General features: G+C 42.8%; 2 protein-coding genes across 2 annotated transcripts; one reads left to right on the forward strand and one right to left on the reverse strand.

Annotated features, from left to right (window-relative positions):
- Window positions 1-267: 267 nt before the first annotated feature.
- On the forward strand, window positions 268-8,997 carry DHRS7 (dehydrogenase/reductase (SDR family) member 7; the record flags this gene model as incomplete). Its single annotated transcript, XM_010015333.1, has 5 exons — window positions 268-374; window positions 1,310-1,549; window positions 6,510-6,632; window positions 7,906-8,121; window positions 8,842-8,997. Coding segments are annotated over 5 exons (722 nt in total), but the record flags the coding sequence as incomplete, so codon positions are not given.
- Window positions 8,998-13,500: 4,503 nt separating this feature from the next.
- PCNXL4 (pecanex-like 4 (Drosophila)) lies at window positions 13,501-16,475 on the reverse strand (the record flags this gene model as incomplete). Its single annotated transcript, XM_010015334.1, has 4 exons — window positions 13,501-13,752; window positions 14,118-14,304; window positions 14,872-15,908; window positions 16,372-16,475. Coding segments are annotated over 4 exons (1,580 nt in total), but the record flags the coding sequence as incomplete, so codon positions are not given.
- Between the last annotated feature and the right edge of the window lie 262 nt (window positions 16,476-16,737).

Below are 16,737 nucleotides of genomic sequence, written 5' to 3' on the forward strand. Positions count from 1 at the left end.
GAGTTGAGTGAAAAGCTACACAAAGTCAAGCTTTACACAAGCAAAAACGTAATGATGAGAAATGAAAGACTTGGTAGGAACAGATTAAAAATGGATTCTACATGGAGATCAAAATGAAGACAAAGCAAGCATTTTATTTCCAACTTAATATTACAGTTTCTTGGGTTCTTTCTAGTAAAAATGCAGTGTTTTAAAGCACATTACATTTCCTGCAGTTGTTACATTGGCAGTCTTACTTGTTCCCATTTACTTCATGGTTGTTTTTAGAGATAAGCAGCTTGGATGAAAAAGATATCCTTGTTCTGCGTCTTGACTTGACTGATAGAAGCTCTCATGAAGCTGCCACCAACAGTGTCCTTAAGCATTTTGGCAAGGTAAGGTGTGCTTCTGGGGTTAAACTTCTTTTTTGCCCCTATATCCTATACTTGCATTTCTCTTCATGTTTCCCTTCTATTCTGTCATATGGTAAATTCACTTGCCAAAAAGTACCTGAATTTTCATCCCTTCTGTTGCTTGTTCCTGGGTTTCAGCAGGCTTTGGAGAGATGCAGCAATGAACAAATAATCACTGGTCATTGCCAAGACCTAAAAATTCACTTGCTTGATATCACTGTATTTCTGGGCCAACTGGAGCAATTTAGAGCTTGAAATTGTGTGCTGGAAGTCAGAACATTTATTCTGTAATGTCAGTAAGGCATGTGATTTGGGCTCAGAACCATGTGGAACAAAACTGGTCATCAAAGGTTGTTTGCTGCCTTTGATACAGAATTTTCTTGATTGCTAGCCCAGGGCAGTAGCAGTCAGATCTAGCCAGTATTAAAAACAATGTTGAAAACTTCAAGCTAAGCCTTTAGACCACTTGTTTTCACAGTGAAATTAGTGGTACCAGATTTATTTCTTCTGTTCTTTACTTCAGTTGGTTTCTGGTTTTGCACAAAACTTGTTTTTGGAGGTTACCTTGCAGGACCCAAGCATTACTTGCTGCAGTGCAGTAAGGTTAAAAAAAAATGTTATGTGGAAAACAAGTTTTCAGCTGCCAGTGTTCTTATACTAGGAGTTAACCTTGTTTGGCATCAAACACTGTATTCCTGGCTTGTTGACTCAGTCCAAAATGAGCCAGCCCTCAATTCAAAGATGACGACTAGTGGAGGGGAGCAACTGCTGAAACTTCTTCAGCAGCTGATGCATCTTATTGGTGTATGGCAGAGATGACACTAGAGGGAAGGGAATAGCCACTTAACAAATGCCTGAGGAAGCACAGGTATTAAAGGAGATGTGTTCTATTAATTTATCATTGTATCTTTCTTGAGATTGATGTTTTGGTCAACAACGGTGGACGTTCCCAGCGCTCCTTGTTTGTGGATACAAACCTGGATGTCTACAGTGCCATAATAGAGCTCAACTACCTGGGTACAATCTCTTTAACAAAACATGTCCTGAATCACATGATCCAAAGGAAAAAAGGAAAGATAGTTACTGTGAGCAGTGTGATGGGTATCATGGGAGCTCCCCTTGCCTCTGGGTACTGTGCCAGCAAGCATGCTCTGCAGGTAAGTTAGATTTCTGAGGTTAACTAAATCTTGTTGTGTAATAGACCAGTAATAACTGGTGATAGACCAGCATCAGTTAGTGCCATAGCAAAGGACTTTATTTTACAGAGAAAATAGAAGTGTCACCTGAAATTGCACACAGCATTACGTAACTTCTTCAGGTTTTGAAAGTCCTTTGGAATTTATTTGCTCTGAAATGTGAAATATGTCTGCTCCCGGTATAGATTTATTTTCCTAACTAAAATTCAAATGTCATCTTAGTTGGGCTTAACCACTACATAGTTAAATACCAATGAGAAACACAAGACTTTAGTCTCTGGCCTTCAGATGAAAAGATACCTAAATCGGTGGATTATTCTGTTGCATATAGAAACCCTAATGTTCTCATCTTAATTCAGATAGAGAGAAAGAAAAGTCACTGGTGAGAGTTTTAAGACTACTGGCAGTCTTAGGGACAGTAAAGTGAGAATGGTGAGTGGTAAAGCAGACTACTCAGAGATGAGAATTCTTGATCTGGTGGAGAACATCTGAACAAGTCTTCACAACAGTTCTGAATCTTGCTGTGATGTGAAGAACCAGCAGCTTAATGTGTCTTAGGGAGTTATCCTCTGCATAACACTTAGCTTTCAGTACTGCTTGGAGAGAGTTTTTGACAGGAGTCTCACTTGTCTAGAAAAACACAGAAGAGCTCAAAAAAGTATATGGGGGAAGAAAGACTGCTTGTATCATAGAAGAATTGCTTATTTAAACAGCAGATTTGTTCAGATGCATGTCAGCACTGTTTGACTTTTGGCTAATGTATGTTTTGATCTCAGTAGAATAAACTTTTGCTGTGCTCAGGTTTGAAAAACCAGCACCTTTTTCCTCCCTGCTGGGTTTAAGCACATAATCAGAGTAACCAACTTTGCTTAAGCTACGGGATCAATGTCTTTTGATGGTTTGTCTAACAGCAAAAATGTAACAAGTGGCTGATGCTGCAAAGCCACCAGACACTTGAAAGAATGAAGATCTAAAAGACAGCGACAGGTCTCTGCTAATAAACACTTTTCAGTTAGTGATGAGGAGAGATCTGCTGCTCTACATTTTAGTGCCAGTGGTGAAATTGCCCATTAGAGGCCAGCTTTTGGATTAAGTCTAGTAGACTTAAATTAGAAGAATGCAAGAAGCAGAAGTATGAATTCCCCTTACGCTCCTTTATTCATTAAGTGTTCTTCCAGCTGAATTGTCTTTTGGGTGTGGCGGGGTTGGTCCAAGCATGGCTGATTAGTTGCAGAGCACAAGGAATTCATGTGGTGCTTTTAAAAAATCTCACAACTCTGAATGTTGTGTTAAGGTGGAAACATGGACAAAGCTTTAAAGGAGATAGTTTCTGGCTTAATTGAAATAAGCTAACTGAACTGCTGGTCTCTTTGTTAGTAGCTTCTACCTCTGCTCAATAACCTGGCCAGACCTCAACCTTCCTTTCTTGTTTTGCTTTCACAGCAATTCTGCTGTGCAGAATTGCAGGTGTTAGTACATGTGATTTGCAATGTAGATTTCGGAAAGGCTCTGTCTGAGAGTCTCTGATCAGTCTGGAGTCACGGCTAGATGTGGGCATGAAACCCCCAAAAACTAGAAAAGCTTTTTTAAATATCCAACTTTGCCAGTAAGTTCAGGGAAGGGAAATCTGTTGGAATGGCAGGCCTCTCCAGGAGTCCATAGCCTGACTCTGACAATGACTGAGAGGAAATGGCTAGAGAAAGGGCAGGGGAAAGGTATGACAAAGCATAAAGTGATGCTTTTCCTGTTGTGTTTTCTCAGTATGGATCAACCTATATTCTAACATCTTGAAAGGAAGATTGCGTTTTTGCCACCAGTTATTAAATAGGCAAGCCTATCTGACATGAATTCATCTATTATGGTTTTGGGGTTTTTTTTAATTCATGCTTTGGAGTCTACCACAGCTGACACAGTTAATGCTGCAATCTTACACAATCTTAATCATGCCTTTTATGAAAAAGTCCCTTTTTTTTCCCTTTCATTTGGTTTTGGTCGTGGTTTTTGGGTTTTGGTGTTTTTTTAATTTCTTTTAAATGGCAATTGGAGGAGGAAGGAAGGAATGCTGTTAAGAATTAAAATGTGTGCTTGATATAATCATGCTTTGATTCATGCCAACTGGAATTCTTCATGACAATGTTCTGCTGATGAAATTACCCTTTATTTCAGTTCTGGGAGTGCTGTAAAAGCATGAGTTGAGGCCACGGGAGTCTGCATGTGACTGGTGCAGCTTCTCTCTGGTGTGATGATGCTCATGGAGGTCATGTGCCATTCATCTAGTTATAATTCATGTAATTGGAGGCATGTGGGGTGGATCAGAAACAGTGGCCTTCAAAATATTCCTCAATCAGGAACTTGTCTAGTAAGCACACGGACTGCACTGAGCAGCAGCCACTACTCTCTGTTTTCTGGTCATTAGGGGATCATTTCTGAATGTTTCTGTCATGGTAGAAGTTGGCTTAGCCTTGCTGCCTTCAGCATCCCCTGGGATTTGGTTACAAAGCTGGAAAGGCCCAGGGGAAGGAGGCGGCACACAAACCCCTCGAAATGGAGGGGGATAGCAGAATGGCCACAGAGCAGAAACAGGAGCTAGCTGTGATCTCTAGCTACAGGCATTGGATGTTTACTGGCTGTGCACCCATTTGATGAAATAGCAGTGACTTTGACTGTGCAATTCAAACAGCACCCTGAAAAAAGCCTCAGCAGCCCTGTGTGCTCAGCTTCTGCGAAGGTGATCTCCAGAGATAACATAAGCTCACTGGACCAATGCTCAGCTTTTAGTACCTTGCAACTAGCTCAGGTCAGCAGGGCTCCCTTTGGAATACCGGGAGAGAGGCAGCGATGCGGGTGGTGTGTGCTGCAGCCAGTGCCCTCTGCAGGAGTGTGTCTGAGTTTGCCTGCAGTGCTGTGTGCTTTTGGTGGCTACTCAGCACTGCAGGCAGGTGTCTGTTCTTAGGTAGAACTTGGATCCCAGAAGCCTGCCAGCATTTGAGCCAATGCAGTGCCTTGTCACAAGTGACCGAGCAATGTTTCTGGCTTCCTTTCTATCACAGCATTGCCGAACACGAACCCTTTCCACTCCTGGAAGTACGTCTTGAGTTTGTCTCGTTCAGGCAAAATGGGACTCAGTTCTTTTTATCATCACTCCAAATCCACAGGGTGTGACAAGGGATTGTGGGCTGAGAGAGCTCTCATTCAGTCCTGCTCATTAACTAATGATTGCCCAAAGGAGGGAGGACGGCTGCATAGGCCACTGTTTAGGCTGTGCTTCTAGGAGAGCCTGGGCTTCCAGTCACTGCGGGGGTGAGTAGGATACAAAGCACTCCTGAACAAGGAGCAGCACCACATCTTCCCCTTGCCCACGTGGCCATGCTCGTGACACAAGCTGCCTCCCTTTCCCCTTTGGGGTCTGGTGCCTTTATACATGTTGTGTTTTCCTCAGCTGGACTGGCACAGTCCTGTCACAGAAGTTGTGCCATGACCTGGGGGCTTCAGGGGGCTTTTCTGAGATAAGTGTGCCCAGGACCCCTCATGGAATGTGGAGGGTGCAGGCTGGGGCGGTAGCATTAACCTGGAGTGGGGGATGGAGCCCGGTGTATTGGTGTCACGTCTGAAGGCATGCACCAGGGCTGGAGGAGGCTCCTTTCTTTCAGGGCAGGAAGCAGTCTAGGGGAGGGCCTGGGTTTTTAATCCCTAAAACTACTAAGTGGTCTTAATGTTAGAATTTAGTCCTCTGTAAGTTACACGTATATAGGCTTTGATAACATGCTGTGAAGATCTGATACCAGAATCAGAACCTGCAGGTACTTATAACTTTAAATACACACTGAAAAGAAGCTGACCATTTATGCAGTTTATCAGCTGGAATTAGTCACCAACAACTGGGAAACTAGAGCCTATGTTCTTGATCATATTGTGTGCACCAGTGTGCAACTTGAGGCCTGGCTTTAGTGGATTACCCCAGCTGATGACTTCTGTGTCATCACAGGAATGTTTCTGGCTGATGTTAGCTCTGTGTTGCAAGTTCTGAAAGGCTCTGGGTCAGCCAGCCCTCTTCCCGAGCTGGATGGGACTACAAATTACACATTTTTACCACAGTGGGAGAAGTTTATCAGCCTGTGCTTGTTCTGTTATGACACAAAGTTGTGTGTTAGAATAAACAGGGAACCATTATTACCCAGGTCACAGATAAGACACAGTGTGGTATTTACTGAATCATAGCTCTGTGGTGCTTGACCAGCAACTTTGGTAGGAAGCACCTTCCTGAACTGGTCACGTTCCCTATAGTAGTTGCTATCTAAACGTGACCTGCTACAGAGATTAAGAAAATTTCTATCCTGTTAGCTTAAAGGAAAGAAATACTTGCAGCTTTTGTAATTACAGTTTAATTTGGATACACTGGTTGCATATTCCTGATCTGAAATAAGATTTATATCTATGTGAATGCAAATTTCAATCTCTGCAGTGAATTCAGCAGTGTGGAATTACCCCCTAAAAATACCAGAATGCATCTTTGACTTAATATGCTGAGAAGTTTTCCTCCTCTTACACAGAAGCAGTGCCACTTCCTCAATAGAAACAGTTGAACATCTTTAATCTCACCACAAAAAGCAAAAGGTAATTTCCACAATATTGCAGTTCTTGCGATTGGTGGCACTTCCACTACCAAGACTGTTGGTGTCGGCCTCGGTACAGGGACAGCAGCATCTGGCTGTAGTTCAGAGAAACTACTGTGTATTGGAGAGGTCAGTGACGCATATCAATGTCTATAATTGCAGATAACAGCCTCTGAATGTGAAAAGCCAAAGAAAGTGTTAGGAATTGCTTTTAAGGGAATACCCTTACCTTTACAGCATAGAGTTGTTATGTAAATACATCGTGGAAACATGGCAAAGCTGGATTACATCCTAGTCTTTTCTCCCAGGGCTTTTTTAATTCTCTTCGGACTGAGCTGACTGACTACCCCGATATCAGTATTATCAACATATGCCCAGGGCCTGTACAGTCCAAGATTATACAAAATGTCTTTACGGAGAATCTTGCAAAGGTAAGGACCTAATTCTGTTGAGATAAACCTGACTTCTGCTTCAGGATCTGTGATCCTTCCATGGTTTTCTTTTCTTTTTCTCCTCCTAGCATAGACTGACCTCACCTTCTTACCAAGAAATCCTTTGGTTGGTGCAGAACTATGTATGGTCTTGAAGTATTTGCGGTATCAAGTCCATATCAAATGAAAATAAAGTTTGAAAACTGTTCTGCCTTCTCTCTTTCAAAATACACAATCCCAGTATGGTAAAAATTGCCATACAGCCACCCTGCTGCTGTTCTGGGGGAAAAGCCAGGATTTTCTAGACATAGTTCTGTGTGCAGAATACTGCCCTTCCTGCCCAGGTGGCTTTTTGTTTGCCCTAGTCCTGATGTGCCCTGCTTGGTTGACGCTGCTCTTGGCAAAGCCACTGCAGTCAGCTGGGGCAAGGCGTGCATTCCTTTCCTGTTAGTTATTGTTCAAGGAGAAAAAGGAAAACCTTCTAACTGCACAGTTGCTTTTAATAAGCAATTTAATATTTTGCCTAACAAAACAGCCGGCAAAATGGCTACTATAATACATCAAAATGTAATGTCATAAATGCAATCAACTTAAAGCTCGGGATAACCCACCAGTGAGGGGGGGCAGGGGTGGGGGAAATCTCCCATTGTAAATTGAGTTCTGAAAGGATTTTTTTGGCTTGCAAAACTTTATACATCTGTGAAAGACAAGATGTACTTCTTGAGCAATCTGGAAAGCCTGCAAAACAAATTCCTCAGATTTCAGCATGGCAAAAGCACTATGAAGAAGACCAAATCTAGACCAGAATTGATTTTGCTCTGGAAAATAGAAGAACAGATTGGTAGAGGAGTCTGTTATTACTGGAGTGACGTGTACATGAATTCATGTGGTTGTGGCTTAAGTCCACTAAGTGATACACATACACAGGACTTCAAGTAAGACACCCCTGTCACTGAATAAGCCTGTTGCTTTGCTTTTTTTCTGAGGTGGCTGCCTGCACGGCAGAGCTGGCCAGGAGTATTTAAGATAATGGGCAACATGGTCTCATCTGCTAACTTGTTTACTGAACAACTTGCAGCATATAATGAAAACTAGAGGGTAGTGAGGGCTGGATTCCCCAGTGCCAGTCTCTGCTGTACTGGCTGGATTATTCTACTTGTGCCAACTGAAGAAACTGGGAGGAGTGTATCTGTGGCACAGGGCTCGGCCCTTCCTCTCCCTGTGTCGCTCACAGGGATACAGGCCTAATCGCTTCTTGCTCTCTCCCCTCCAGTCCATAGAGAACAGCGGTGATCAGTCCCACAAGATGCCAACCGACCGCTGCGTCCGGCTCACCCTGGTGAGCACAGCCAATGACCTGAAGGAGGCTTGGATCAGCGACCACCCCTACCTGGCCGTTTGCTACCTCTGGCAGTACGCGCCCACATGGGCATGGTGGCTGATGAACAGGATGGGCAAGAGGAGGATACAGAACTTTAAGAGTGGAATGGTAGGTTTATTCCTCTCTCCTCTCTTTGCTATTTGCCTTTTCTACTCTGCTTACAGACTCTTTAGCCATGGGAATGTTGGGATTGCATTTTGGATCAGTTTCTCATTTCACTCCTCGCTTCCCCAGCAGCTGATGCACTCCATTGCTACGTGCTTGCTAGTCTAGAGTTACTGCAGCATGGGCAGCACACAGCCAAGTCAGAACGTCTTGCTCTGCTCTTCCTCACATGGGCTGCACGTTCAGAGCTCACCGTTAATGCAGAGCTGAGCTATAAGGCACTAGCATAAATTACTGAATGCAACTTGAAATTAAGACCATTGAAAACAGCTCCCTGGTTGTAGATAACTTTTATATCAGGCATGTAATCTGAGCACCTCCCAGGAGTATGTTAAGTGATACCCCTGCCTGTTGGGGCTCTTCACTCACATCATCCTTCCCCGAAGACAGATGTGCAGTGCAGGGCTCTGTTCTTTCAGAACAGAATTGGTATTTGTTCTTACTGTGGTTTAGTTGAACTTGGTACAAAACCTCATGTTCGCGTACTTCAAAAGCAGGAAATGCAAAAATAAGGGTGGCACATTCAGCTTAAGACTTCCTGCTTCCATGCTGTAACTGCCCACTGTCACAAGCCATTTCAAGCAAAATAACACTGTGGGTGAGGGACTGAACTGCTGAAGCAAGCAGGGTGGGAAATACTGACTGGATGTACTCCCACTGCAGGATGCTGATGCCTCTTATTCAAGAAAGAAGAAGTAAGGAGAAGCGTGTACAAAACCCTGTTGCTCTTGTGCTAAGGTGGAGAAACTGTTTTCATATTGTGTGGCTGCAAGCAGCAGCTCTTTTTTTTTATCTGTTGTATCTTTGTCATCATGTAACCTGACAAATCTATCAAGCTCTATACACAACTTGGCTAAATAAAAATCTTTCTAAACATACCTGTTTCATATCAAACTACCACAGGCTGAATTTTTAAGCTTGTAGGAACAGAGGCAGAAGAGGCCAGGCAGTATTATTTTGTTTTTCTGCTGCTATGACATTGGCAAATAGTTGCTGTGCAGGCTAAAAATTCTATGCCCCCAGGATCCCGTTTCTGTCACCTCCATTTCTAATGGACACTGGGGAAAGAAAAAACAACCTACAGGTAGAAGCTTGTGGTACAATAGGTGAGGATGTGCAATCTGTGTCTGAAGGCTCCTTTTGGGAAAGGGAGACTGTGTTTCCTCTTTGCAGAGAGCAAAGTGCATTGTTAGGGCTAAATCTCTTAACTTCTGGCACAACATTTAGATGTATTTAACCTTTAGGTCTCTTAGCACCACTGTAATGTCCACAGTCTTCTGGTGGCTCTGTAAAGGCTAAGGATGGGCAGTGTACAGAGCTGCAGTGGGAAAGGGCGAGTGCAAGCGTAAGCATAAGCCCTTCCTAGGCAGTGCTTGGCCTTGCTCTGAATCTGGCCCATCTTCTATCTATAGGGCAGCAGGAGAGAGGAGCTGGGGATGTTCCCACAGAACAGTTCCCAGCTGAGAGGGGGCACAGTATAAATGAACAATCTGTTTCACAGCAGACTGCTTAAAGCTAAGACACCAGGGCTATGGTCAGAGCCCAGTTAGGGCAGACATTGCATTGCAGGCGATTTAAGAATGAAATAAATAGAAGCCAAATTCCCAGAAACAGGTCCTTGCACACAAGGCAGAAGCCAGTCCCAACAGTATCCTGGAAAGCAACAGCCGGGAGGAACTGAGGACTCTGCTTTTAAAAGATTTACCATCCCACTGACACCCAGTTCTCCTGTCAGCGAGGAGTACCTCTGTAATGGTAACTCACCTGTACCTACAAGCTTGTGATCTTGCTGCTGAGAGAGTCCGCAATAATTTTTGGACATACCTCAGGCTACACACTATCCAGGTAAGAAAAATTCTTACTTTTATCATTGATAATAAAACAACCACCCGATTAGAAATTTTTGACACTTTCCAACTACAGCAAAGAGTATGTCAAAAGCAATGTCTTCAATGTGACATTTGAGAAGGACGGAAACAACTGTCTAGGGACAAAAATAAAGACTAATGAAGTGACAAGGATCTGGTCCCGTGCCCTTCTGGAAAAGGGGAAGGTTCACTTCAGTTGCTGACACCAGCTTCTGTGCTGCGGTTTGTGCAATATGTTAAAGAGGCAGCAGCAAGTCTACATGACAAAATGCAGTGACTTTTAGTACAACACACATGCAGATATGTTCATGGGATGCTTAAGTCTCCATCTCCTAATCCACAGAAGATTTGACAGCACTGCACTCTACAGAAGGATTGCTCGCAGTTTAAACACAGGTCTTTCCACTTTTCCTTTCCCAAATAGCATCAGCCTTTATGCCTGGAGAGGAGCTTGCTTCTTGTGCCTCAGCTGAAGCCAGCTGCTGCTGGACATGTAAGCACAGACCTGCTGTCATGGACCATGCTGTGGCCAGCACCAGTCTGAGAACAGAGATGACAGGGATCAGGGCGTAACAAAATGATCCATCAGAGAGGAAGCTGATGTGAAGGAAAATGCCGAAAGCAGAAACTTTCCAAAAAGGACAAAACATTTGTGATTTGCAAATGCCACTTCCCTAACACTTCATGCCATTAAACTGATTCCTGTTACTTTATGGTACATGAATGAGACAGAGGCAGACTCCACGACTTAAATGTTTTTGGTAAAGGCTCAAAAAAGGGGGTGAAAATCCTCTAGTAAGGATTTTAAACTCTTTAAAACTGGTTCTCCAAAGCCATGATGAAGTTGTCTTCTCCTTATCTTCGTGTGATGGACATTGCAACCTGTAAAGCAAGTAGGTGTTGATAATTAAGTAAAGCTGATGTACATACCTCATTAGAAAACAGAGAGCAGTTCTCGGAGGTTGCACGGGAGAATGGTGGGGTGGGCTGTTGTCAGCTTGGTCCTAGACACCGAGTCCAGCACTAGTACTGCGTTGGTAATCCAAAGAGCAGCATGTATGAGAGACAAAGCCAGGTTTGAAGATGAATTTGTCAATTCCTGATAAATAAATGCTCCAGAACAAACTGGAAACAGTTCAAGAGCACACAAGCAAGACATGCTTAGCAGGGGCACTTGGCTGCACAAATGTGTGATACAGAACAAGAGGCTGTAACTTGTGTTTCTGCCAAAAGAATCTTAAGAGGGTTCCAGAAAATCATAATGTCAATCGGGGTCATACTGTTGCAAAACACACTGGAACATGCAAACTGGACACGCTGCCTGGGACAGCAGGGGCCAGGATCTTACACTGTGCTGGAGCCCAACGCCACATTCCCATGCACGAACAGGAATTCTGTACATTGCTAAGTCTGTTCCTCCATCTGGTACCAACCGGGATCTCTGCTGGAACACAAGGGCCGGTTACCAGCAATGCTTTTCAAGTAGTCTGGGTAGCAGATGGCGAGAACCAGAGGAAAGCAAGAGGAAAGGATCACAGTGCACTCCGTTTTTTTCTCAGTTAGTTTATTCAGTTTACAGAAGAGAAAGAATGAGGGCAGAAATACAGCCATCTTCAAATAACAGACTGCTGGTGCTGCTGCAAAGAAAAAAAGGTAATGAAATTTTCTGTGACCATACAGAAGACAAGTTGTAAGAGGCTTACAGAGAGGCAGGGAGGTGAAATTAGATCTAGGAAAAAACCAACTGCTGCAAGAACAGCAGCAAAGAACTGGAGTGAACTACTTGACAAGTTCATGATGCTCCTGGTATTGGAAGTTCTAAATCTTACTAAACATTTGCCAAGAGTAGCTCCTTCTGAGTGGGAGCTGAAACGGGGGCTTTCTAAAAGCCCTTCCAGATCAGCTTCCATAAGTCTCTATTTCTAGATCCAGTTCACAGCCAAGCAAGGTGATTTTAGGTTACTAGCACTTTGATATTTACACTCCTGTATGACAGACAATCACCTTCTAAAACCTGCTTCCACTAATGTTTGGTGTGGATTTCATCCTGTACCTCAAAGTGCTATACCATGGAGTTTGACAGGGGTTTCCTTACCACCTCTGAAGTTCACTGCACTGTCTGCATGTTTTAAAAAAATCATTTATGGTCACTGATCTAAAGAGCAGCAAACAGCCGAGTACACAGTCCTGTGACACATGTTATCTGATACAAAAACATCTTAAAGGTGAGGAGTAAAAGTCATAAACATGCTCCAGATAACACAATGCTGGGTGTTCTAAACCAGTACTAGTTCAGTTACGGAGCAGATCTGATTTAAATTGATTCTGCAGGTTAAAGACACAATGACCTACACCCCGGGCAGCACATGCAGCAGTAACTACGCTGTTAACTACCGATCTATGGAGAAAACACTTATGTGCTAATGACTGGTAGTAACAAACAGGATAAATGAGCCACTGGAGAGATGACCCAGACCTGTTTTCAAGGAGCCCTGTAATGTTATAAACCAACTGCCAAATGCTGTTCTAACCTCTGGTAAGGTTAAAAAAATTAAATTACTTCTGGCACAGACAGCTGCATTTCCATCCTGCCCCCCATTATCAAACTCTCCCAGTGTTTGTGGAAGACTGGTTAGTGCTGTGGATGTAGGCTGCAAGCAACATATACACCCACCCACCCATATACATATATATATAAAAAATACAGAGATATTGGAAGAACGAGATAAAGTTAATGCATTTGGACTTAAATTCCTTCCCTCCCCTAATTATACATTTGCTTCATCAGTAGGTCACACAGGTTAACACATTGTGCATTCCGATACATTAATATATAAATTCTCTTTGCCCCCAAAACAAGTACTTTGGTACAAATCGTCCTTCACAACTCACCTTGTTAAAGCACAGCGATAACTTACTGCAGCCAAGGAAGATCAGCTGAAGTCATATATTATAACAAATGCTAAAACTGAACTCAGTCCAATAAAAAATGGCAAGATTAAAAAACAAATTCATATAAATAGTTGTATGTACAACTTGGTTACCAACTCTGTGGTTGACAGTACTACAGTGAGCTGTAACCTGACTGTCAGTGCAAGTCACCTGTCTTGAGAAGAAGAAATAAAAATACACCAGAATGCACCAAAAATAGTTAATGATCAGAATTATGCTGCTCTTCTCTAAACTGGAGAAGAGAGTTCCAGCATCTCGTGGCTCATCAGCCACACAGGCAATGGTGTCTCTTATGTTCCAGCAGCCAGAAAACCGTCCAAAATTCCCTGCCTGCTGAAGGTCCTTGCTAGCACCACTTCCGTGCAAATCATGTATACTGGCTTGGCACTGCCACCCAGCGCCACTGTGAGAGCAGTGTATAAATGTTACACAAACACTGGATTCCCAACATGCAGACGGAAAATACAAAATAACAATTAAAAAAGAAAGTGCTACTGACATTCTAGAACAAAGGCAGATGCAGAAGTTCAGAGGAATACACGGGGTAGCCAAGAGGGGGGTCTGCAGCTTGCACTGTCAGGTTTCGCAGGAGAACAGGGTGTGCCTGGATGCTGTATCGTTCTTCATCATCGTTTGTAGCATATAGCAGCTCCCAGGACAGATTTGCCCACTGACCCCGGACAGCTTCGTCATTAAGTTTTCCCACTTGTACTAACAGTTCCTGAAGCGTGAGGACTCGCCCAGTGTAAATTCCCTGTAAGAACAAACAGATCAAAACATTCAGCATTCAGTACATTCTCCAAGCACTTTGGTTCCAAAACACTAAATGAACCTTTAGGGCTGCATACTATGAATATCATCTCTTTAAAAATGGCAAAGTGTGTAAACCAGTCTCCTCGCTTCAGTTCTTCCGCCTTGGAAGATAATCAGGAAATATTGCTGCATCTGAAGAACAAAGCAGGTTGAACTTTCAACAGCAGCGATATGAGCTCCTCTCCAGCACAAATGTGAGCTTTCTTTGCCCAGCCTTCATGTTTTGGAACACACAAGAAAAAACACAAAAGCAGTGGAAAACAAAACCAAACTTTGACCTTGTTTACTAGTCATTTTTCTGCTTACCATGTTTGGGTCATGCCCCAGTGAAAAAAGGTATGGCTTTTCCTGAAGAACTGCTTGCTGCCACTCCAGATCTGATACCAGTCCAATGTACCAATCGTTCTCATATTCTTCCAGATAGTTAACCAGCTCTTTGAAGTTCTCAATTGGACCCAGGCTTGCTTTGTCAACCATCAGCTTAAAAGTGTATCTGAAAGGTACCGGAAGCCATACAGTAAGTAGCACAGCAAGAGACAGGAGGAAGAAAGCCTCTTCAGGCTACAGAAGGCAGAGAGGTAACATCAAATGTTACCAAGCACTAGCAACTTTGTCAGTTACTGCTTATCAGCTGAGTCACTGGAACTTGGTACAGGTGTGCTTTTAGCTCACCCAGATGTAAAACACATTAAGCTTAAACATCTTTCATTCACCTCAAATGCTGTTCCTGCTGCCTGATAATGGAAAGTGCCAAATATCTAACTCCATCACAATTCTCTTAGATTATGGAGAGAATGAAAATGGGTTGTTTTTTCCCCACTTAACAGAGCGAATTTGCAGTGCTGGAGGCAGCTTCTGTGGGGAAGGGAGGAAGGAAAGAATCTCCATATCCCTCTTGTCAGTGCCTGGGGCTACAGGCAGTATTTATGTAGGAAGAAGCTACAAATGTATTTAAATAATAGGGTTTTAATGTGAACTACTCTTAGTGAAGCCTTACTTACTTTCAGAGCACAGGACTCTCTATATAATTTTTATAATCTGAGGGAATGTTTTCTTTTACCTGAATGCTTTCAGCGCAAGTTGGAAGAGCTCTGGTTTGCCAGTTAGCCAGTCCAAACCAACAGACCATGGAATACCACCAGTGTATGCTCTGAACACATGGCTCGGAGCAGGCACGGTGTTATCCAGTCCAAACAGACCAAAACAACACGACAATACTCCATGAATGTATAAATCTTTCAAAGCTTTATCTTTCATAAGAGCTTCAGGTAAGTTGCAAGGCTTTTCTTTCAGATGAAAGAAGTCCAGCTGACTCAAAATGAAGTGGTACCATTCTTCTGGAAACCTCTGCCTCATTTCATTGACTTTGGAAGGTGGCACCGGGGCTGTTCTCCATTCTTCAGGGATGCTCAAAAGCTCTGAGTAAGAGCAACTAAATTCAACCCGAGGTAAAACTTCTTGCTGTTTCCCTTTGTCTACAGCAGGAAGCCCGAGCACAACAGCCCTGTATAATTTATCTTCTGGTGACATCTCCTGTGGGACACCTTGGCCCCGTGTTTCTACAGATCCTGGAATAGACAGATGTACTTTTGGTGTATTTCCCAACGGTCCAGGTTCTTTTCTGTCCTTCATTCTGATGCTGGGTTCAAGATCAAAAACGTCGCTATCATCAGTCCAGTCCTCAATCGTATCAACGCTAAAGCTATCTTCTTCTCTCAGAGGCCTGGATCTTTCTACTGCACCTCTACGCTGGTTTTCTGAAAATGATCCTTTTTTGCTCTTCTCAGCACTGCCTGGGCTTTCCCACGTTTTTGATTTTTTATAACAATACTGGACAAGCATCCATACAAGCACCTTAATGAAATCATCTTTCAGATGCTTTAAATTCTCATGAGAGTCAATTATTCCAGATAACACATTTCTGGCATCAGAATAGAGCCGCACAGGTAGAACAGTACAAGGAGTCAAAATGTGTCCAAAATGGTGATTAGGAGAGAGAATCTTTGTGTGCTCCTGATGTTCAAAGGCCATTTCAAAAATTTCATCAACTCTGTGAGCTTCAGCTGCATGACAGGATGTTTCCTGCAATTCTAGTCCCTAAAGCATAAACAAAAACAATTTGGTTTTAGCCTTCACCAGTTCATATCCTTAAATGCTAGCAAGCTGGTTTCTTGCAGCAAAATTTTTCTGAACAAATAAATATACATTCCTTTGGCAGTATTTCCACAATTGAACCTACAAATCTAACTAGAGATAACAGTAATAGCAAAGCACTCACTACAATAATAGACATAGCTCAGTATTTAAAAACAAATAAACCTTTTCCTCAAACAGATCTCATTAGCCAGCTTATTAAAGATGATATGTCACAAACTAGATAATAAAAATATTCGTATCTGCTAAGTGTATGTCAGTTGCAAGACTAGTTGAAAAAACAATAACCCACATCTTAAACAATTAACTTTAACATCAGGTTAATTAGTTACATTGCTGACATGTTATACAGCAAAACATCTGTATGATTCAAAAACATTAACGTCAGTCCTCAGCATGCAGTTACCTTAATGTTAACACCACAGTAAGTGAAGCCTTTTTCTAGCACCAATATCCACATCAGTCTATCCTGAAAGCGGCATAAGTAATGTGATCCAGGTAGAGAGAGACCTAGACAAGGAAAGAGAACAACTCAAAACTACTGGTATTATATTGATGAAATCTTTTCTACAGGCCAACTGAAGAATTCAACTGCAAACACAAAATATTTCTGCCTCACCACCAAAATCAGTTCAAACTGGCTAACTAGTATCCTGGAATCTTAAAGAAAATAGCTGCAAAGCTCGAGCTTGCAATTGCAGTGCTATCTTTGAAAAAGCTGTGGAAAACTGGGAACCTCCCCGACCTGCAGGACTACAATATTCATACTGGA

Source organism: Nestor notabilis, unplaced genomic scaffold, assembly GCF_000696875.1.
Source record: "Nestor notabilis isolate BGI_N333 unplaced genomic scaffold, ASM69687v1 scaffold31365, whole genome shotgun sequence".
Taxonomy (NCBI): Eukaryota; Metazoa; Chordata; class Aves; order Psittaciformes; family Psittacidae; genus Nestor; species Nestor notabilis.